Below are 22,358 nucleotides of genomic sequence, written 5' to 3'. Positions count from 1 at the left end.
AGAAGAATCTATTACAGTATTTGGATGTGTGCACACCTACAATTATATTATCTCTGAATAGAGGCTCGTTTAGGAAACTCCCAGAAACTCCCAAGCACTGTTCATAGTGGAGAAGTATTATGCAGGTACATAGATACATGCATAGTATGTACGGCAGCTACCATCGCCGAATAATTTGGAAATTGGAAGTGCACAGGCTCGAGTCAAATGGCAGGCAAAGTTTGTTTCTTAGTCTAATTTAGCGGCCGCGCCTCGGCAGACAATGGCAAGCCTTCGAGTGTATTTCTGCAATGAAAAAACTACTCATAAAAAAATATCTGTCGTTTGGAGTCGGCTTAAAAGTGTAGGTCCCTCCATTTGTGGTAAAACATCTAGACGCACGCCACAAAATGGAGGAGGAAATAACAGATAATAAATAAGTTACAGTAATTCCAAAATTTCTAAGCAGGATCGGATAGTGAAAAAGTAAAATCCACTTTGCCGTTAATTCAAAGTGTCTTTAGGTAATATGGACTCCATCTGCCACCCCTGGATTTCTTCTGCAAATACTCAGCAGGCTGTGCACCTTTAAAGCTCAGAGCGAGCTCACAATGAAAGACTGTCACACATGGACATTCAACCATCTTGGACTCCTATACGGATATGCCCAGGGATTGTGATTATCACTCTCCCATTCTCAGCTTCGAAAGGAATTTCTGAATGAAAATCAGTTCTAGAATGGAATGGCTTGATGAAGATCCATCACCCAACACACCCGTTAAGATCTACACGGACAGATCTAAAATGGACACCGGTGTAGGATCAGAGTTATATTGCGAAGCGCTTTTTATCAGTGAATTCTTTAAACTACCGAATCACTGTAGAGTTTTTCAGACCGAAATAAACGCTATTCATGAAGCCTTAAGATGGTTAGAGATAAACAGTATCATCAACAGATATCTGCATTCTATTAAACAGCCAAGCTGCCCTACGGGCCCTGGATGCATTCCAAATAACATCACGGAGTCTCTTACATTGTCGGCAATCTCTTAATGAGATGGCCAAGCAATAACGTATTATCTTATGCTGGGTTCCAGGCCACAGAGATATACTAGGGAATTATAGGGCTGACGAACTTGCAAGAGAATGTACCTGTATGCCAAAGATAAATAATTTTATGGGGGTACCTCTCGCCACTTGTAAGCTTCTTGTTATGGGCGCACTAATCAATTTTGTAAATCAAATATGGATTAGTGCCAATACCTGGGAAATTACTAGGCAAACATGGCAAGCCTACATCTACGTCTGTTCAAGAATATTATAAAATTGAGTAGACTTCAAATTAGGACCTTAGTAGGGGCCCTGACAGGGCATTTTCTCATAGGAAATCACGCAGGGAGATCAGGCGTTCACATGAATGATTTCTGTCGTAGCTGCAGAAATGAGGAGGAGTTGGAAACAATTCAACACCTTTTTTGCACATGCCCGGCTCTAGTCAGAAGCAAAAACCGATACTTAAGATTTTACTTCTTAATGAATATAGATAATCTATACACTTTAGGTATCAACAACCTTTTACGCTTTGTCCAAAGCTCAGGATTGTTCAATCGGGAAGGGGAAATGTAGGCCAGGCCCTGCGGCTCACAACGGACCCATTTCGTGGCCTAAGTGGCATCGCTGTCTCTATGTGCGATATGGCTGCTATTTTTTTATAAAAACTATATTTTCCTAAATATTCACATGAAAGCTTAAGAAATGTTTACATCAAAAGAAAGGTATTATACGGTCAAGTAGTACTTCAAATTATATTTTCAATTATATGTTCCACTTTGAAATCGAGTAATAAATAAAAGAGTTATGAAGAAATTATTATAAAAATTGAGCCTAAACCGTACCTAAACCGTGGGAAATGAACGAATCCACCTTTTTTGCCCTATGGATGCTTACCTTCCTAGGAATGAACATAATTTTATTCTCGCAGCAACAAACTATTTAGTAATAATCATATTTCAATCATTTTAATATAACCTTCATATTTCTTTACTCAATATATTGTAGAAGTATGAATTTCGTTTCCTTGTTACAGATGCACAAATCATTTTAGGTTGTTTAAAATGCGTTCTCACTTATTTTATGGGGTTCAAAGTTCGAGTTATGAATATTGAATATTCTTATCTCGTTTTATTTTAGTTTTGCGTCATATCATTACGTGTTTCATATTATTTATATGAAACAAAGTATTTAATTAACAAAATATACTAAGAATAAACATGGATGTGTGCCTGAATATACCCAACAAGACATTGCAGAGCACTTTAAACACTGAGGTGTTTGTGATGGCAACAATGAGTAGTTCTTTAGTCAGCTATATTTGCTTTGTAAGCGTAAAAATAATTTGCTACTTTGCCATATAAGGATAAAAGTGGATAAGGGACATATCACAAAAGAAAAGTTCTCAGTTTTTTCCCGCGGCTAAAGCAAAAATGAGTAGTTATCTAAACACTTTTGTAATGATTGTTAATAACAGTATAAGGTTAGGTTAGGTTAGAATACTGAAAGTAGACATCATGTAGAATGTCAGCGCTTTTGGCGAATCTAAGCAGCGCTGGGAGATCCGCTTTTAAGACGTCCGCCAGACCCTCAAACAGTGGAGCTCCCAGGCATTTTAAGCGCGATTTCAATAATGCTGGACAGACGCACAGAAGGTGTTCGGAAGTTTCCTCAACATCCTCCCTGCATTTCCTGCATTTGTCCGAGCTAGCCATCCCTATTTTGTGAGCATATGCGGCCAACATATTATGACTTTCAGCATACCTACAAAAGCTCTGCAGTCCTTTCGTGAGAGTGTAAGCACGAATTGAGTCAGTTTTTCGCACTCTGTTCTACACATGAATTTTGCTGTTTTGCATGTGGTCAGATTACATAGACCACCTAGCTTCCACTCGCTTTTTCATGTAGTCGTCCCTTACGTTCTATATTGTATTTAGCGGTTTTTGTATGACCTTCTCTTGTTCAAATGGTAGTCTAACAGCACTTTTTGCTATCTCACCTACTATTTCGTTTCCCAGAATGCCTTTATGACCAGGTACCCAATAGATGTGCAGCCTTCTGTTGGCAGCCTTTCTATGGCTTCCCTACTCTGTTGAACATTTTTGGACTTGATGCAATATGAACTTATTGCTTTTATTGCTGCTTGACTATCCACGTACTTATATATTATCTATTGAAGCTTATCTATTGTGAGGCTTCCCCACAGCAAAAACTTCCGCTTCCAAAATACTGCTCTGGTCTGGCAACTTGATAGACTGCATAATCCCTAGTTTTGAGCAGTAAATGCCCGCTCCCACTCCGTCCAAAGTTTTAGAGCCGTCTGTGTAGATGTGAAAACTCCTACGGCCAGGCTTCATGTGCCATCCCTCCTCTTCAGTTGTCGTACGAAACCTTCTCTCCCATTAAAGTACGGAGTCATGCAGTCTGTCCTACCTGAAATCTTTTTTCCTATTGAGCTATGTCCGAAGATTGACTGTCAAATTATCCTCGGATGTTTGCGTTCGCCTACAGAGGGCTGAACTAAGTGAGACGAACTCTCTCTATCCATTTATTGCCTCAAGGTTGAGAGACTAGAATAGAACACATATCCGTTGTATTAACAGCTGATATACCGTATACAAGCATACTCTGCTTCAAGGGCCGCAAAGTCAGCATTTTCGTCATAAAAAAGCTGTTATCAGCTTACCTGATAATGAGGCAAACAAGCCAAAATCAAAGTCGATTGCAAGTCTGCTTGAGGAATTTAATGCTCGTTCAATATAAAAATCAAAATATTCACTGATTGATTCGCAAACAAGTAACGTTTCATTTACTTACTTCACTAAAAATTTCTGTTAAATTCGCCAAGAGCAAAGTGGCGGTTTGCGGATGGCGCTAGCTTTGTATTACAAAGTGGGTGGGCTGTATGACCCAACCCGGGATGGTTGAGTTCCTGTTGAAACCATGGTCAATCACTTCAAATTCGGGGTACAAAAAATCGATTAACGTAACGCGGTGCCGCTAGCGATTGCCGGCAGCCTTTTTTCCCATTTGTGGAAAATAATGGTCACAACTTTCGATTTGAATGAATGAATAAATGAAATTGTGGTTTGCTCTTTGATCTCACTATCTTTTGTGCCATCTACTCATCAAAGTACCTCATCCAAACCCACTTGCCTTAATAAACCTAAGATAGAGCTGAGTTGGGCTGAGCATATGTGGCCTTCTTCCGGCCGCACCGACCCGAGATATTTAATCTTTCTTCACGCTATAGCATCACATTCGAGAAGAGGGTGTACTGGAGTATGCGGGAGCTAGTCGCAGAAAAGACAGGAGTCAATGGACCGTGTCCCTGTACAGATGACTACGCAATCAGCAGTGACCTGTGCTCACAGGCATTCTCAGTTTGTTCCTAGAGAGGGTGATGAGTTGCTTGAACCTCCTTTGATTATACTCCCTCAGTAAGGACTTCGCTTAGTGTAGCCTCTTAATTTAATGGCAGCTTACATCTCTTATCCTCAGCTATTCACTTCTAAACTACTCCTTGATGGTGTGTTGTCCCATGGCAAGGAAGACCTCAGGTTCTAATTAATAACGAGGCCGCAGCTCTCTAGTCTATGCGTCCATTACTTCGTTGCCAGTTATCCCCATAGGAGCCGGATACGATTGTGTATTCCTAGCAAATTAAATATCTCAATGCACTCAAGGATCAATGAGTGATTAACCTCAGAAGATGGCAACGTCTTGAGTACCGCTTGACTGTCGCTCAGAGTAGCAATTTCCTCATTCTATCTAAATTAATCTCTTAACATAAACAGATGGTATACACTTCCGCTAGCGAAATGCTGAGAAAACTACCCATCGACACAGACCGTTTGTGGCCCTACATTCCTATACCTTTTGGCGTCTTCAAGGCATCTGTAACCCAGTTCATCAACCATTCAAGCGCCGCTCGAACATTTCAATACACAAAAGTGAGAACGATTTATCTTTTGTCGCAAAGTATATGTATGTATATGCCTGAGTTTAAGCGATCTCTTCATTCGAGGAAATTTCTTACTGGCGATCATTTTTTTTCAGGTCTGCGAAGCCTCTGGAAGCCAAATCTGGTGAATACGGTGGATATGGGAGCAATTCGGAGTTGAATTCATGTAGTTTTTCCATTGTTCAGAATCATCACCGCGTTCTTGTTTTTGGTCAGCAGTGAGCAAAGGCGCCACCCACTTTGAACAGAGTTTTCTCATAGTTAAATGCTCATGCAATATAAAGCCAAAACTTTCGTTTGATATTTTTAGGATGTCAGCTAACTAACTTAACTTCACTTTTCGATCATGCAAAATGATTTTGTGTATTTTTTATATTTTCTGGTGTTACCACCTCATTTGGACGTCGACTGTGTTGTGCATCATCGGTGTCTCTACGGCCACGTTTGAAGTCAGCAAACTATCGTTTTATTGTTGTTTCTGATGGAGCGGAGTCCCAATAACACTTTTCAAGCCATTGCTTCGCTTGAACGGAATTTTTTCCCATCAAGAAGCAGTGTAGAATTTAAACACAAAATTCTTTTTGATCCATTCTTTTGAAAATAACAAAAGTAGCGTCACTCTTAGCACAATAACTCACGAACTAATGAATAGAATATTATGAAATTTTAACAGCTGTCTAAGCAAAACGTTACCGCATGGCTCAAGTGAACTTTTATTAGATTTACAATAACATAAAATTTTACTTAAAAAAATTTGAGTTCAATAGTTAAAGAAATACAATAAAATATAAGAAAATGAGTACCAAACGAGAGTTGTTATTTAGTTATAGGCGTATGCGTGCACTTGAGCAGGCCTTTAGCAGTGTATGCATACGTTTATACTTACGTAACTAGACCTTAAGGCTCGTTGGTTATCACAGACTCGTTGATCAAAGCGTTTATTACAAGTGAACGCCGTTTTTTGAAATAAAGAGATTCGTTCGGTTTATTACGACCGGGTTTATTCTTCCACTCTGACATACTGTAGTAGTTTACAATTTTGAACTGGTTGGAGGATGCTTAGCTTTACAGTACATATATACGTATGCTGAAAATAGCGGTAACGTAACAAATCACCAACTAAACTATTTTTTATATAACTCAAAGCGCCAAACTTTGTGAAAAAAATTCGGAAAAATTCAATAAATTTTGAAAAAATACATAAAAAATAGCAACTTTTTATTTAGAATACTTAGACAAATTCTGAGTATGCCTTTTTATAGCTCATTTAACATTAGTCGTAGTACAAGGTGGCGCAAAATTAGTCACCCTATCGTAAGATTTTTAATCTTTGCAAATTGTGTCGTACATTAATCATATTCGACACTTGTGGCCAAAATTGTTTTTGTTTTTTTTTAGTAAAAAAGTTATTAAAAAAAAATTGTATGATTCATTTTGCGCCAATTTGTATGGATGCATGAATGAGAACTATCAATATCGATAACTATGGCTTAACAGCTGAGAATGGCCAACCAAGAATGATAGAATATAAAATTGTGCCTTCCGAATTCGCTGGGTCGTAAGAGCCAATTAATAAACAAGCAAAAGGATGGGGAATTACTTGTTTGTGAAGAAGAAGGTGAAAGCAATGGAAACAACCAAACACAAGAAATTATACGCACAGACACGTACTTTCTTGCCGCAGCGTTTTCCGAATAAAAACGTAAAAAAACTACATTTTGAGGCTTTATATTAATTTGTGCTTTCAAAATTTAACTTGCGGCACTTCGCTTTCATTAGTTTGTTTATTTTAAATCTCACAAATTAAAATTTTACCAAGCCATTCACTGAATTTTTCACAAACTTGTAATTTCTCCTACTTTTGTTTGTTTTGTTCGCTTGCTTTGTACGACGAAGGGAGCTGACGTCAGACTTGTCAAAATCGCAAAAAATAGAGTAACTGTTTTTTTAATGGCGCCACCTTAGATATTAAATTCGCCGTGATGGCAAACTGTGCTAACATTTCTATTCAGTAAGGTTTGGAAGTCATGAAAAAACGTTTAACGCTTCCAAATTGTGGAAATTTACTTTGGAAAGAAAAATAAATAAATCTGCGCGCGCAGTTCATAGAGCACTGCCGTTACGGTGAATAGAGAGCGCTATCGAACATATTTGGTTTCCAAAACATCGGTCACTTGCCGTACAGCGCGCTTAAGGGGTTAGGTGGGTTACAGAGGTTCAAAAAAAAGGGTATTTTTACTATTTTTTTTTTTAATATATACAATCATATATTTTATTTAAACAATTCAGCATATCAAAGATACATATTTAAACAGTATTTTGTGAAATTTTTATTTAAAAATTCCGAAAACTCAGCCGTTGGTACCTCATCTCCCTTAACGTCTCACAAAAAAATGCTTTTGCCGTGGACAGCATAACTCATTATTGGTTCATTTAAAATCAAAAAACCAAAAATATTTCGTTAGTACATGGATAAATCTCGTTACTGGACGAAGGAAAAAAAAAAAATTTAATTTGAATTTTTGACAGACTTTGAACAAAAAAACACATTTTTTGGTCAAATTTTCGTCATGTGCTCGAAAAAATTAGTTGTAATAAAAATAAAAAAAAATCCTTCGTTCAATAACTTGATAATGTTATTCCAAAGATGTGTGCAAAATTTGAACAAAATTGCTTCATAACTTTTCGAGAAATCGTGTCCACCGACTTAAAAAATCGAGTTTTGAGATAAACGCGTATACCTGCGAAACGCTGCACTGACATGGCCTGATGGGCGGAACTTCTGAAGGGTCTATCTCGTAGAATTTTACTCGGATCAATTTGAAATTTTAGGAGAATATTTTAAACATATTATACTATTTAATAAGACAAAAAAAATCGATTTTTTGAAATTTTCAAACCCACCTAACCCCTTAACAATCGAATTATTGCAATATTCAAGTCACAATTGGCGTCATACGACCGGATTGAATGGAAAAAATAATCAAAAATTAGACTTAGCCACATCATATGCAAGAAATAAATTCCAAGAAATTATCTACCAGATTACATTACACATTCTCAATCTTAAAAAAAAAATATCCTATATTCCAAAACTTGGCGAGGTACTTGCAAATGAGCAGTTTTATTGAAAATATTTTATCAAGAAACATGTTGTTGCATGCAAGTGCACAAATACTTCCATTTCTTTTCTAGTGTCTCGTCGCTTAAAACACACCCACAAAGGCGCACCACTCAATATCAATCAATAGGCATTAGCAATTTTCTACTTGACTCTTGAGTGCTCTTGAGTTTTTTGTTTAGACTGAAGACACCGCAATCTATTTACTTTGCGCTGATAAAATGAACAAATATCTATGTATGTATGTATGTATGCATGTGTGTATGTATGCATGTATGTATATAAACACATATGTACACATGCATGAGTAGAGGCCGTTTTAGCGGGGTGGTTGTGTAGTTCGACGCCCACCGTGGACGTGAAACACCAAATTATACTTTAAAAAAATTACTCAATAACGGTCGCCACTCTCCAGGCATTAGTAAACCTCCAAATCCCATTTTGCAAAATTTCATAAAATCCATCTACCTTAGAACTCAGTACATCTCTGTATTTGTAGGCCAATTCAATAGGCAGACCACACATTGGAGGGAAAGCTCGGCAAGTCATCTAGCAAGGGATGCATGCATCAGTTATAAAACTACACATATTTAAATATAAATATGAATACACTATACAAGGAGAAGTCCCAAATAAACAAGACTGGCGTCATAAAAATGTTTTTGATGGCGCCATCTTCTTAATGGTTTAGTGCGTTGAAAGCTTGGTGACATTCGGGTTAACGGAAGCGCAGTTGTTGCATCTAGAGAGTCAGTATGTTTGTGTCAGCGGTAAAAAATCGGTTAAACATTTACCGAAACATTTGAATTGATGAAAAAAGTGTATATCGATGATTGTCTATCGCATGCCGGAGTTCATGAGTGGTTTACACGTTTCGGAGATGATTGTGAGGACATAAATTACAATGAATATGGGTCACCCAAAATCAGTAATCACCGAAAACTCCATCGAAATTGTTGGTAAATTTATCAAAAATGAACCGAAATCATCAATCAATCATCAAAACATCGATTTATCGCATTTTAACTGATCATTTGGGCTTACGAAAGGTCTTTCATTCCGCACAAGTTAACTGAGGACCAAAAATTGTTCATAATTCAACATTCGAAAGACCTCATTAAAGAGGTGAGAAAAGTCAAAAAGACATTGTCGCTGGTGATGAAACGTGGTGTTACCAACATGAACCTGAAACTGAGCGTCAAAATGCCGAATGGAAGGCCCCAGACGAGCCACCACCCAAAAAATCGAGTTTGGAGAAGTCAAAAATCAAGTTGATGCTCATTTGTTTTTACGATTCCAAGGGAATTGTCCACAAGGAGCTCGTGCCAACGGGTCAAACCAGCGTTTCAAAGCGTTTGTTCCATCGCATTCGTCGAATTCGCTCTGAACACCGCGAACACCATCTCATCGATCCACTCTTGTAACTGATTTTTTGACTAGAAATCGCATTTTAACCATCAATCACTCACCGTATTCGCCTGATATGGCTCCCTGTGACTTTTACCTATTCGAAAAATTGCATTTGGTCATGAAAGGAAAAAGTTTTACGTCCGTAGAGGTCATCCAAAAGGCTTGTACGGACATCCTGAAGGGCATTCCGATCAATGACCTGAAACACTCTTTCGAAAAGCTTTTAGATCGCGCAAAACAGTGTATCGAGGCCAGAGGGGACTAAATTCGAAGTTATCAGAACAAAGCTCCTGTCGTTTCTATTTTAGCTCAGTCTTGTTTATTTTGGACTTCTCCTTGTATGCGTTGTTAAATTTTAAGCAAAGGCAGTACTGCTGCATAACTGTTAGATCGATAAGTTGAAGCGCGGGCCTGTGTCATGCGATTTTAATGCAACGCTAGTGATGTTAATTTTCGAGAATTCACCCGGAATTAATCGAAATATAGAGTATTTAAAACAAGTTTATTTTTTATTATCCATTTATTTATTCCGATCTGTTTAATAACATTTAAAAATATGTATACTAAAAACTAAGATACTCTACGAGTCAAACATGGAAAGCACCCAGAGGTGCAATCATTCCTCAACTTTTGATCTTCGGGTAATTTCCTCTTCAGTCTGTTAAAGGAAATGGGATTGGTGGTAATTTCTGTAATTAGCGGGTTTGGGTGCAATTGAAGTCTTATTTGGTGTGATGAGGCACGCTTTTTAATTTTTTCAGCTACTGTGGCAATTTTGAGATCACGATGAAGCGCTTTACAAAGGAAACTAAAAAAAATTACTATCCATTTCATTTGTTTATTGTTATTGTTTTTTATTACATTAAACGAAAACAAAAAAAATAAAATTGACAAAATTATGCGCTGTCAAAGTACGGGGCCCAAAAAAGAGGGTGTTTTGGAGTGCATGATTCAAACCCTCTTGCTAATCTATAGGGTTTCCCATATTCGACGGACCCATCTGGCAATCTTGTATCTTTTGACGGAGACGTCAGATCGCTTAATGACATACCGCGTTGGAAGCGTAAGTCCAAGCAGATTTTTACCATGGAACAGTACACGCCACGCGAGCGCTGCCAAATTGTTGAAATTTACATTCAACAAAAGAAGTCAATTGTGAAAAGAAGAAGAAGAAGAAAAGAAGAAAATTGTGATGCCAATTATTCGTCGAAAGCGTATGAGGCAGTTCTGGTTTCAACAAGACGGCGCTCCACCGCACACAGCTCGCACCACAATCGATTTTTTGAAGAAATGGTATCCTCGTCGTTTGATGTCGAAAAATGGCGATTTTGACTGGGTACCGCATTCGCCCGATTTAACGCCACCTGACTTCTTCTTGTGGAGATATTTAAAATCAAAGGTTTATATTAATAAGCCAAAGACCATAGAAGAGCTCAAGAACAACATCCGTGAGGAAATAGCCGTTATTCCAGCCGAAATATTAGCTGAAACTATGGAAAATACTGCAAAACGGGCACAATACGCCGTACAGGCTCAAGGCGGCCATTTGAGAGATATCATATTCAAAAAGTAATGTCAACAAATCTACTTGAACCAAGTAAAATGATTATTATCGTCAACATCAAAAAAATTGCGTTTTTCTTTGATTAAAAAAAAAAACACATGGGTCCGTCGAATAAGGGCAACCCAGTAGTAAGCTAAGTAAAAACCAAAGGATTCTTAATTATCATAGATGCCGCTATCGAATGAGCCTTGGACAAGTTAAACTTACTTTTTTCTCACAATATGGCGGTTGTTTGAAACAAAATTTTGTTTGCATATTTTTTCAACAATTCCGATTTTTTTTAAATACTAAATGAAAAGTTATATATTCGAGCTGAAGCCATCCAATGAAGGAATGTATAAAGAATATCCTCCCCATATTTGAATTAAATCGGTCTATTAGAACTCGAGATATTCTTACCGCCAGCTCGAAAAAAGTAGTTTTGAGAAAAACGCGTTCAAAGTTTTGAGACAAAACGGATCGGAACCGATGCCATGTCACCTAACACGCTATAACTAATGAAATAATAAGAATTTCAAAAAATCCTCGTAATGACATATTCTTCTTAAATGTCTCAACTTTGAAAATATGCAAGAAAAAAAATTCGATTTTTGCAAAATTCTACACTACTCGTAGAATACCCCCACAAGCTTTTTTATTGCTTCTTTCACTTCGTTTTTTGAAAAATATATGTATTATAGTCTATCTGGTGAATAAGCTCATTAACTTTTTGAGCAGTACTTAGCGAGGTCTCGATATCATGTGAGGTAAAAACTCGGGATAAGTGACGAGTAAATGTTTGAGTTTTTTGAAGATCCGACTTAGCCCATTTGTAATTTTCTTTTTTAATGGCTGTTTGTGCTAAGGCTGGCTTTTCTAACTTTTTTGCTGCTTTCCAAAGGGAGTAATCTGAGAAAGAGGATGCATCGAGGTTACTGAGATAGCTTTGTAGTTGAGAATTACGTTCAATTTTGAGAAGTTCCTTGAGTTCTTGTGTAAGCGAGTTCAGAGTTTTGTTTTAAGTCTCCAGGGTGTCCTGTTTGTTGCCAATGCTTTCTCGCCTGGCGTTTTTCTATTAGTTTTTCTTCAACTATACGAGGTATCTGTGAGCGTTGACGCTGGGTTACGTAAGGTGTGGATTTCCAAGCTGATCAGCTATTAAAATACTCTACAGCATTATTTATATCTTCGGCAGTCTTGAGAAGGTGCTACCGATCAATTGCTGAGCATGCAAGCGTCCGGAAGTACTTCCAATCATGACATCATCAAATGACAAGGGAGTCAGCTGAATATTTATTCAACATCATTTGTGCAGGAGAGTGGTCGGAGGAAAGTTCATAACATGAGTTACAGGGTATTTCACTAGCCGGAATACCTTTTGCTACACAAAAATCGATTAAAGCGGGTATTTCATTTGTGTTAATCGGCCAATATGTTGAGGAGGCATATGAAATACATTTTTGAAATAAATTACTATTTGTTTTGATTAAAAGGTTATCTTAAACACGGTTTTTTGTCGACAGGTCGACTGTCACTTTAATAAACGAGTTCAAGTTGCTGCTATTTGCACTGATTTTTCAAAAGCTTTTGATAAACTCAGTCATTCAAGTTTAATTGCTAAATTAGCCAGTATCGCTTTTCTTTCTGTTTTCTTATCTTGGGCAAAATCTTATCTCTCCTCGTGTAAGTGTGCAGTCGTAGTTGATAACGTTTGCTCAAGGACTTTCATAACATCCTCTGGAGTCCGTTTATTTGTTGCTGGCGTATGGAACTATTTTACGCACTCTAAATTTCTTTTATATGCAGATTACTTAAGAGGTTAGTGGTAGTCAGAGGCCCGAAAGAATGATGATTTTCAATATTTTTTTCTGCTAGTCAATTACTTTATTTCATGTCATGTTTCGACTTGACTTTAGCAAAATTTCAAAAAAAAAAACAAAATTAATAATTGTAAAAGTTATCGCTGTTTGTGTGGACCCCGTTCCTCCAGAAGTCTCTTGCGGTGATCATCACAAGTCCTTGGTGATTCATCTAAAATCAATCGGACAAGAGAAATTAGTTTTATTAATAGGTAATCTTGTGCCTGATCGAAGTTTTTTTTTTCAAAAGTAACAATATGGCGGCCTCAGGACATATTTTTCAGATTTTCTAGAAAAAAACCAACAATTAATTGTTTAAAAAAATCGAAATTTTTGAAGATAAAAAAATACTTCAGTCAGGCACGAGTTTTTATCGAGTTTTTTATTGCGGTTTTTATGTTACAGTGATCACCAGTCGGCCGCCGTAGCCGAATGGGTTGGTGCGTGATAACCATTCGGAATTCACAGGCAATGGCAAACCTCGATTTCTGCCATGAGAAAGCTCCTCATAAAAATATCTGCCGTTGGAGAGTCGGCTTAAAACTGTAGGTCCCTCCATTTGTGGAACAACACCCAAAAATGTGTACGCGCCAATTATATATATGTATGTATATATCACCAGTTCAAAAAACACAGTTTTGAGAAAAACGCATTTAAAGTTTTGCTATCGAGCTCTGTTAATTGTTGAATAACTCGAAAATTATTTGTCGGATTCACTTCTAATTTTCACACAATATTTTTAAGATATTATATTTTAAGAAAATGCAAAAAAAGATCAAATTTTGAAAATTCTGACCACCCCTAACCCCTTTGCCACCATGACAAGACAGTCTGAGGCTGAGTTGTTTCCATCGGATATGAATAATGTTGATCAATGTTGCACTAAAAACCGTCTTAACTTAAATATAAAAAAATGCTTTCATATCGTCATTATTCTACGTCTCGTTCTTTTATTTCTGCCATCAATTAAAATGGCAATTTTTGTTTAAAAACACTGGAGGAAATTTCGGATCCTAGTGTGTAGTCAAAAATTTCTATTTCAAGGCTTAGCATGCAAACTTATTTATTCTTCTTAAATGCTGCTCTTGTTACTATTTTTTATTAAAAATGCACTATCACACAATTTCATGTCAAACTCTACGTGGTTCAGAATTCATATGAGCTTGAAAGAATTTTTTTTTTTTTTTTTTTTAAATCTAGTACGTCTTATTTTAGAAAATGTTTAATTATACCCGCGTTTTGAATATTGTATCTAAAAATTTTCAGTGGCGTCAAAATCTAACGTACATAGTTAAATATGCAAGCAGTCCGATATACGTACATACATACATACATACAAATAATGTGTATATATGTACTTATAGAAAGTACACAAATTAGATTTATGTAAATACCTTCGTAGCCGAACTTTGTACGACATATTAAAGTTTACTGATGCGTTTGTATGTGTTTATGTGTGTTTACAAGTATTTCGTTTGGTATCTAAACATATTCCACAATTAAAAATTAACTTTCTCACATTTTATTTAATTTTACATTATATAGTTGGCAGCACTATTCAAGATTCTTTCTCTGGATTAAAACATCTTATTTGATAGTCATACTGGGACATTTTATTGAATCTTTATTTCCATTGAAAAAAGCGTCAATCTTAGAAATGCATTCAAATATTTCTTCTGCTATGGTATTTTGACTTTTTAATTAATTAACGAAATATAAATTTGATATTAAATTTGAGGTGGCAAGCCTATACTAAAATATATCTGAGCTACAGCTGCCTATAATACCCTTCATTGTGGCCAGGATGTGATATTTTTCATTTTTGAAATAATGTGAAAACAATTTAGTAACATCAAAGAAAGTAAAAGCTCGTCTAAATACAAAATTGCAAATAAATCGTTACAGCCGCCTTCCAAATACCAATAGATATATGTATGTATGTATGTATGTATGTATGTAAGTATATGTATAGGGGCATTAAAACTCAGCTATTGTTTACCATTATCGTTGGCCAGTTGTGAGAAAAATATAGAAGCATTAATTTCTATTCTCTATATTTTTATTTTATTTTCCTCTCGACGATCATTTGGCAAGACGTTGGTATGCACGTACAAACATACGCATGTATGTACATACATATGTATATCCCAGCCTGAAATTTATTTTTTTTTTCTTTTTGATTCGTGTGATTGAATTTACATACATATGTATGTATGTACTCTATAATTTTTATTCATTTTTATATCTGCGAATATATGTATGTAGATGTGCACATTTGTTTGTCTGCCACGTTCACAGCTGTTAAATTATAAGCAGCAAATTTTTTCTCTTCAGCCGCTCCGTAAATCATGCAAGCTTTTGTCAAATGAGTACCGGTGCGTGTCTCAACTAAAAGCTTAATGCAACAAATTTGTGCACCTATAATTCAGTTCGTGTAGAGTTTTTGGCATTTCCTTAATGCGCCATTTTCGTTGCCATTGTAGTTTCAGTCTTTGCTATAAACAAATTTAAAATGTCAAAGTAAGCCAAGCAAACAACTTTCCGAAAAGTATACGAAAACAAAATACAACGATAAAAAATACATTAATTTCTTATACTGAATCTTATTTAATGATGCTCTCTTACTCACGTCTTTTACACTCTCTCACTATATCTTCTTCTTTCTCTTCTTATTTTCTCTGTTTGTTTTTTAGCAATTCATACTAACAACAACTTCCAGCTCCACTAAAAATAATAGCACGGGTGCCAACCATCACTAAACACAACAGAAAAAAAAACCAACTTTACTCTCCTTCATATCAAAACAAAAACAAACAGGAAGAGGAACAACATAAAAGCAAAGCTGCAAACATGAATCGCATCAGTACTGCCGTCTATCGTCATTGGAAGTAAGCCACCCCATTTTCAATTGTTTGTGAATTTGACATTTCAGTTCGTCGACGCGTAGCTTTTCGTTTCAGTTGTTTCAGCTAGTTTTAAAGTAAATGTTTATTAAAATTTTAACGTTTGCGTAGCTTTGTCGCTGCTATTTGTCGTTTACTGTGTGCTTTCTCACTCGTTCTCCACATCGGATGAATGAAAAGTACACATTGCCCGTCGGGCCATATTATCAGCCTACTTCTGGCTATTAGTGCACACAAAATACACAGTCGCTCGAGACGCTTTGGAAGTGTTGTATCGTTGCAATCAGTCGCTGCTGTTGTCGTAGTCCACCTTGTTGTTTTTGTTTTTCTTTTTCTTTCGCAAACATTTAACAAACAAAGTAGACGTGAACGAAACAAATTGCATGCAACAAAAGCTCGTGTTTTCTTTGCAAAAATAGGAGTGGAAGTTGTGAAAAAACTTAACAATTTTGCCTTGTTTTTCCCCAATTGATTTAGTGCTTCGTTGGTGAACATCGCACAGGCGAATACTAGCCGGAGTTGTGGACTCACTGCAGCGTCATTTATAAACGCCCAACGAGAAATGTCTTCGTCATCGTCGCAAAACGCCGCTGCGTCGGGCAAATGCCTATCTTTAGAGAACATTAATCCGCAATTCATTGAATTGGAGTATGCGGTGCGCGGTCCGCTGGTCATACGTGCTGGCCAAATTGAAAAGGAGTTGGCAAAGGTAAGTTGTGTTTTGGTCAAGTGAACTTAAATGAGAATTCATGGTAACAGGGAGGTAATTATTCAACTAAACCCACAACAATAAGAAACATTGGAATAAGTAATCAGAGATTTTGTGAAAGATATTGCAACAGTCCTTCTTTAAAAAGTAGGAGGAAAAAGTTGCTTGAGGGTCCGCCGCTTGTTAGATATTTGTGAATCTAGGACGTTGCAGTCACGTAGAACAGTTTGTCGTGGAAAAGAGTGATAGTGCTAAACCTGCGCCAAGTAGAGAAGAGCCTTTAACTGCAACATCAACTTTCGACAGTTGAGCTATCGACAAAATGACACACAAATTAAGAAAAATTTCTCTCGTCCATTGTTCACTTTATCACAAAGAAAGATTGTATTTATCGTACATTTCACATATTTACTTATTTAAAAACTACAACGAATAAGCGATGTTTTATAATTTTCCAATATTAACATGCCACTCATGAACACATAGGAAAAAAAAGCATATTCCAAGTGCCGAAACATAAGTTAGAATTTGCTCACTCATTCATACTGGCAAACAGCTGCAAAGAGCAAGCAAAAGGACTGCCATATTTGTGCTGCAAACAAAATTGAGAGCATTCATTGTTATATGTGTATGTATGTATTTGCATATGGTCACCTTAATTCGATCAACTTGAATTTGAGTTTGAATCGTGAATGTCATAAAGCGTAGCTCATAAAGCCAAAAAAGTCATGAGCGATTCCATGTGAAGTGATCCAAGTATTTTGAGCATTGTCGACAAGTTTTCTGAAAATCAGGTGCAATGTTAAAAGGAATAAGCTGAACAAATTTTCAAAATAATTTAATAATTTTTAGATTTATTCAATGTTAGAAATTTTGAAAACTTTTGAATTTTTTTAAAGTGAAATATCTTCCGTTATCTTAAAGATTTTTAAACTTTCTTTATAATTTTTAGAAAAAATTATATCCAAAAAAATTTTTTTTGGAAAAATATTTTTGCTTTTGGAAAAATTTTATTTTCGGAAAACATATAATTTTTGGAAAAATATTTAATTTTTGGAAAAAAATTTAATTTTTGGAAAAACATTTAATTTTTGAAAAAAAAAATTTTTTTGGAATTTCTCAGAATGTTTTCATTTTTTATTATTAATTTAATAGCTATAGTGGCAGCTTAGTAATCCCTGGCAGTTTCATTGTGGGACCCGCATTACTTTTCGAATTATATTGAACCCAGTGCAGAGAGCCTGTGAAAAATCAGTGCAAAATACTGCTTTAGCGAAGCGCTGGCATGTTTATTCGTATACTACGCCCGTTTGCAAATCATCAAATTTTTCACTGGTTTGCTAAGTACGCATTTGAGTATAACCCGAAAAGTTATGGAAATGCCACTATGAAACTTTAAGGAATTATTCAGCATTGTCTTAGCGTTTAATGAAACAAATTCTCAGGGGAAAAGTTTTTAAAATATGTATTACAAAAAAAATTTTGTCATACATTTTTAACAAAAAAAAAACTTTTAATAACGAACTTTTTTTAAGTTAATTTTTTTTTCAATATGATAAAATGTTTTCCCAAAAAATTTTAACCGAAAGAAATTTAAAAAACTAAGAAAAAAGTCAAAGTTGTGTTTTTTTTGAATTTTATTGTAAATAAATTTTTTTTTTTGGAATCTTTTTTTTTTAATAAAAACTTTTTTTTTTGAATAAATATTTGTTTTTTTTAATATTACAAAATGTTTTCCCAAAAACTTTTAACAACCAACTTTTTTTTCGAAAAAGTAAGAAGAATTGTTTTCCAAAAATGGCAAAACAATGCTCCCCTGTTTGAGGGTCCGCCGCTTGTTGGATATAATACCAAACAAAAATAAAAAAACTTTTTTTTTTCAAAATAAAATAAAATTGTTTTTGTCTTTTAATATGACACAAAATGTTTTCCCAAACATGTGTAACAAAAAAAAAATGTTTTCCAAAAAAGTAAAAGTGGTGTTTTTCAAAAATGACAAGAAAATGTTCCACTGTGTGAAGGTCCACACTTTTGGATACAAAAATTTTCAAAAATACAATTTTTTTTGCAAAATTTTCAAAAAATAAAAAAAAAAATTCCTCAAAACTAAAATACATTTTTTTTTTTCAAAAATAAAAAATTTTTTTTTTTTTTTTAATAACATAATTTTTTTTTTAAATATGACAAAATATTTTCCCAAAAGTTTTCAACAAAAAGAAATGTTTCCCACTAAAGTAAGAAATCTAAAAGTGGTGATGACAAAAAAAAGTACTCGAAAAATCTTTTTCAAAAATTTATTTTAGCCTAAGCAATCAAAACGAGAAAAAGTTTATAAAAATGTTAAAGTGAACCGAAGATATTTTACTAAAAAAAACTATAACCAAAATTTTCAGCAGTGAACAAATCTCGATTCTTACTTACTGAAGCTTATAAACCGATTTTCACAAAATTTTACGACATTAACGAAAATACTTGGATCACTTGACATGGAATCGCGTTCACGAGAGTTAACCCTTTGCGGTCGGCAAATTTCTCTGATGGGAGTACCAGCTAATCGAAGCAAGTTTAGCTTTTCGGAGTTATTTCGCCCTTAGTGATTTAAATGGATATTAGGAAGGACAGAATTCGTTGAAATTAATTTATTGTGTTTAATTTTAAAACAAAGTGATCTGACTGATCTCAACTCAACTGATCCCGGAAATCTTTCCTGTCCTCTTAGTGACTTCAGCGGCACCGACTTTTAAAGCTACTTGCGAATGCCGCCACTTCAAATACTTTAATTTAACGACAGAAAAAGGTCTAGATAATTTACTACGTTTAGAATCAATATATGTGTATATATAAAATATATATATTTTTTCTTGTTGCTCCTAGGTGGAACATATGTAGGGCCTTTATAGAGAATCAAAATACATGCATCAAAATGTTACTTTCAAAAAAATACAATTTAAAATAAATTTCGTAGATTCTGATATTATTTAGTTTTTAAAAACTATTTTTTTTTGTTAAAACTTTTTATTTAAATTCACATTAACCTTAACTTTTTTCAAATATTTTAATTTTTTAATCATCTGTCGAACGATCTGTCTGTTAATTTTACTTCTTCTTCTGTAAACGAGCGCCAAAGCGCGAAATCTAGATTAAGTAAAAGAAAATTTACAGTGTCAAAACTAAATTTTGTTCCAGAGCTCTCTGCATACTCAAATAAAATATAACTATTTTTAGAATGCTTTCAATTGAATGAATATCAAGTATTTAAATTAATTTAATTTGAACATTAATGAGAAATAGTCTGCCCTCCCTATCAAGTGTATAATTCGAAATTAAGGAGTTGTTTACTGATTAGTTATTCAATAAGCGTTCGGGTTGTTAGCTTTTGTGTTACCTACCTAAAGCCACGTGCACACTGAGCGTATTATAATTGTCGAGTTTAATAAAAGCCATATGTTTTGTTATTTCTCATAAAAGAAATTAATCGTTCAGTGGCAAAATTTTTTAAAGCAAGACATGCATATATAATATATTTGAGTATGCGTTTTTTGAATCCTTTTTTCTAACATTCAGCAATATTTGTACTTAAAACTAAGGCATTATACTAAGCCATGCATGGAAGGTACCCAGTGGCGGAGCCATTTCTAGATTTTTGCTTAAGTCCATTGTCGACTTCCTCTTCAGTATGTTAAAGGAGACAGGATTGAGAGTTATTTCTGTGATTAAAGGATTTGTGTGTGATTTTGAAGTCTTTTACTGTGAGATGTGACAAACTTTTTTATTTCTTCAGCTATTGTGAGAAATTTGAGATCATTTGTGATGTTATATGGTGCGTTGGTAAACATTCTTGGGTTTTTTGACGGGAATCTTTGGAGTATTTTGTTGTTAGAGTTGGCGGCAGCGCCCCAGAGTGTATGCCTCAGGTCCATATTGGTTTTAAGATAGCTGAGTAGAGTAAGAGAGAAACATGAGATTTTCGATTAAGCAACCAGTATAAGATTCGTAATTTAATTCCAACTACTTTGCGTTTGGTGAAAATATGCGTTTTCCATCAAATTTTGTTACATTATTTTGCGGAATGATTACATTATGGAGTTTAAATGGGTGGGCGAGTCTTTCGTTTGAGTCAAAAAGGAACTTGAACAGATTTTGTGTCGTTAGCTTTCATTTTCCAGTCTTTTAACCCTTGAGCTATTTTATTAGGTCCATTCTGGAGTTTAACGGAAACCACTTCGGGCTTGGAGTCTATAGCGAGTAGGGCAGTGACATCTGCAAAAGTTCCGACACTAGTTTCTTCTGTGATTAATAGATTTTGTTTGTAAACTAAGTAAAGTATGGAATCCATTATAGTAGATTGCAGTACGCCAGCTAAATTTTCATAGAGTTCAGACTGTTCTTCGTTTTGTTTAACAAAAACGTGCCGGTCTTTGAGTAAAAGTATAATAATTAGTTGGTAGAGTGTGTTTTATTTTGCGGAGTAAGCCATCATACCAAACGAGGTCGAAAGCTTGAAATATGTCGAGAAATACGGCCATGCAATACTTATTCTGCTCAAACACCTGTGAGCCTGTGTAATTGTTCGATGCTACAGTATTCCGTCGAATTGCCGAATTGATGAGGGATGATGATGGGACTAATTTTGGGTCTTCAATTATGAGCATCATTCTTTTGGGAAAAAGGTATTCCATAACTTTAAAGGCAATGGGCGATAAGCTGATGGGACGATAAGATTCGACTTTTTCGGCACTTTTTCCTGGCCTAAGGATCATTTTTATTTGTGCGAATTTCCATTGGGGAGGAACAAAACCATTCAGTACGGATTTATATCCGGCTAAGGACTGCCAGTTCAGCAAAATTCCCCGTCCATGTATGGGGAATGTTTATGCTGCTACAACAACAACATCTTAGTAGTATTGTGTATACGTGAGAAAGGAGATTTCTTCAACGGGCAGTTGTTTGAGTAGTTCTCCAGTAATGAGATCGAATGCGGGAGCTTTCTTTGTGTTGAGTATTTTTATTGCCTCTTTTACTCGTTTTTCGAAAATGTGAGAGAGAGTATATGTAGGTAGATATGTATGCATATATGTATATTATTGAGTTATAATTTATGGCAATAGATGCAACTGATACCTCTAAACAAATGTATTCGCTGAAAATAGTATTTGAAATGTGTGTTTCATGACTCCATACGCACTTTTTTGTAGTACTTTTACACATTTTTAAAAAGGCCTGAATTCCTATGCATCTGTTTTCCTCACAAATAGTTATGTATGAAATATATTAATTTCAAAAAAATCATTCCACATATCTCTACACACGGAGCATTATTCAAACAGCAAACTGGTTCTGAAAACACGCGCTTCCCTTTAGTCTTTCTTCCACATGCTAATTGTATTGTTTTCTTCTTTTGTGTGAGCACATTATCTAAAAGCAGCAATGTGTGCAGAATACACATACATATATGCATCCATACATAGGCAGGTACGTTCGGTTATACTGGTTTGCAAATAATTAAAAGATTTACACTAAGTATCACCTGCGTAGTATATCACAAAATTTTTCCTTTGTTTTCTAATTCGCTAAACTCACATTTTATTTTTAGTAAAGCATAAACCATTTGTATTGATAAAATTTCCAGACACAATGAAAATAATTCAGCGGATTGAGAGTACGGTTTTTTGACCTGCACTTTATAAAGAAAAGTTAAGGTAATGGTATAGATTTGCCTTATAGATTTTGGTTACACGTCAATACGCTATAAAAAAAACTTGTTTTGCACAACAACGATCGCCGTCTTATCAAAGTGTTTTTTTGTTTTTAAATTGGAAT

The 22,358-nt window shown here is 35.2% G+C and overlaps 1 protein-coding gene across 4 annotated transcripts in view; it reads left to right on the top strand.

Moving 5' to 3' along the window:
- LOC129237461 (alanine aminotransferase 2) overlaps positions 1-22,358 on the top strand; it is a 66,337-nt gene that overhangs the window by 5,999 nt on the left and 37,980 nt on the right. For 2 of the 4 annotated variants that reach the window (XM_054872237.1, XM_054872236.1), the window contains exons 2-3: positions 15,620-15,814; positions 16,307-16,538. In XM_054872237.1, coding sequence (XP_054728212.1) covers positions 15,777-15,814; positions 16,307-16,538 — 270 coding nt within the window. In that variant the 5' untranslated portion in view covers positions 15,620-15,776. Of the gene's footprint in view, positions 1-15,619; positions 15,907-15,959; positions 16,096-16,306; positions 16,539-22,358 lie in introns of those variants that run through there. The other 2 variants (XM_054872238.1, XM_054872239.1) reach the window with 2 other exon arrangements.

The sequence above is a fragment of the Anastrepha obliqua genome, chromosome 2, assembly GCF_027943255.1.
Source record: "Anastrepha obliqua isolate idAnaObli1 chromosome 2, idAnaObli1_1.0, whole genome shotgun sequence".
Lineage (NCBI taxonomy): Eukaryota > Metazoa > Arthropoda > Insecta > Diptera > Tephritidae > Anastrepha > Anastrepha obliqua.
The sequence above is the reverse complement of the archived record's forward strand: the minus strand, read 5'-3'. Positions and strand labels throughout refer to the sequence as shown.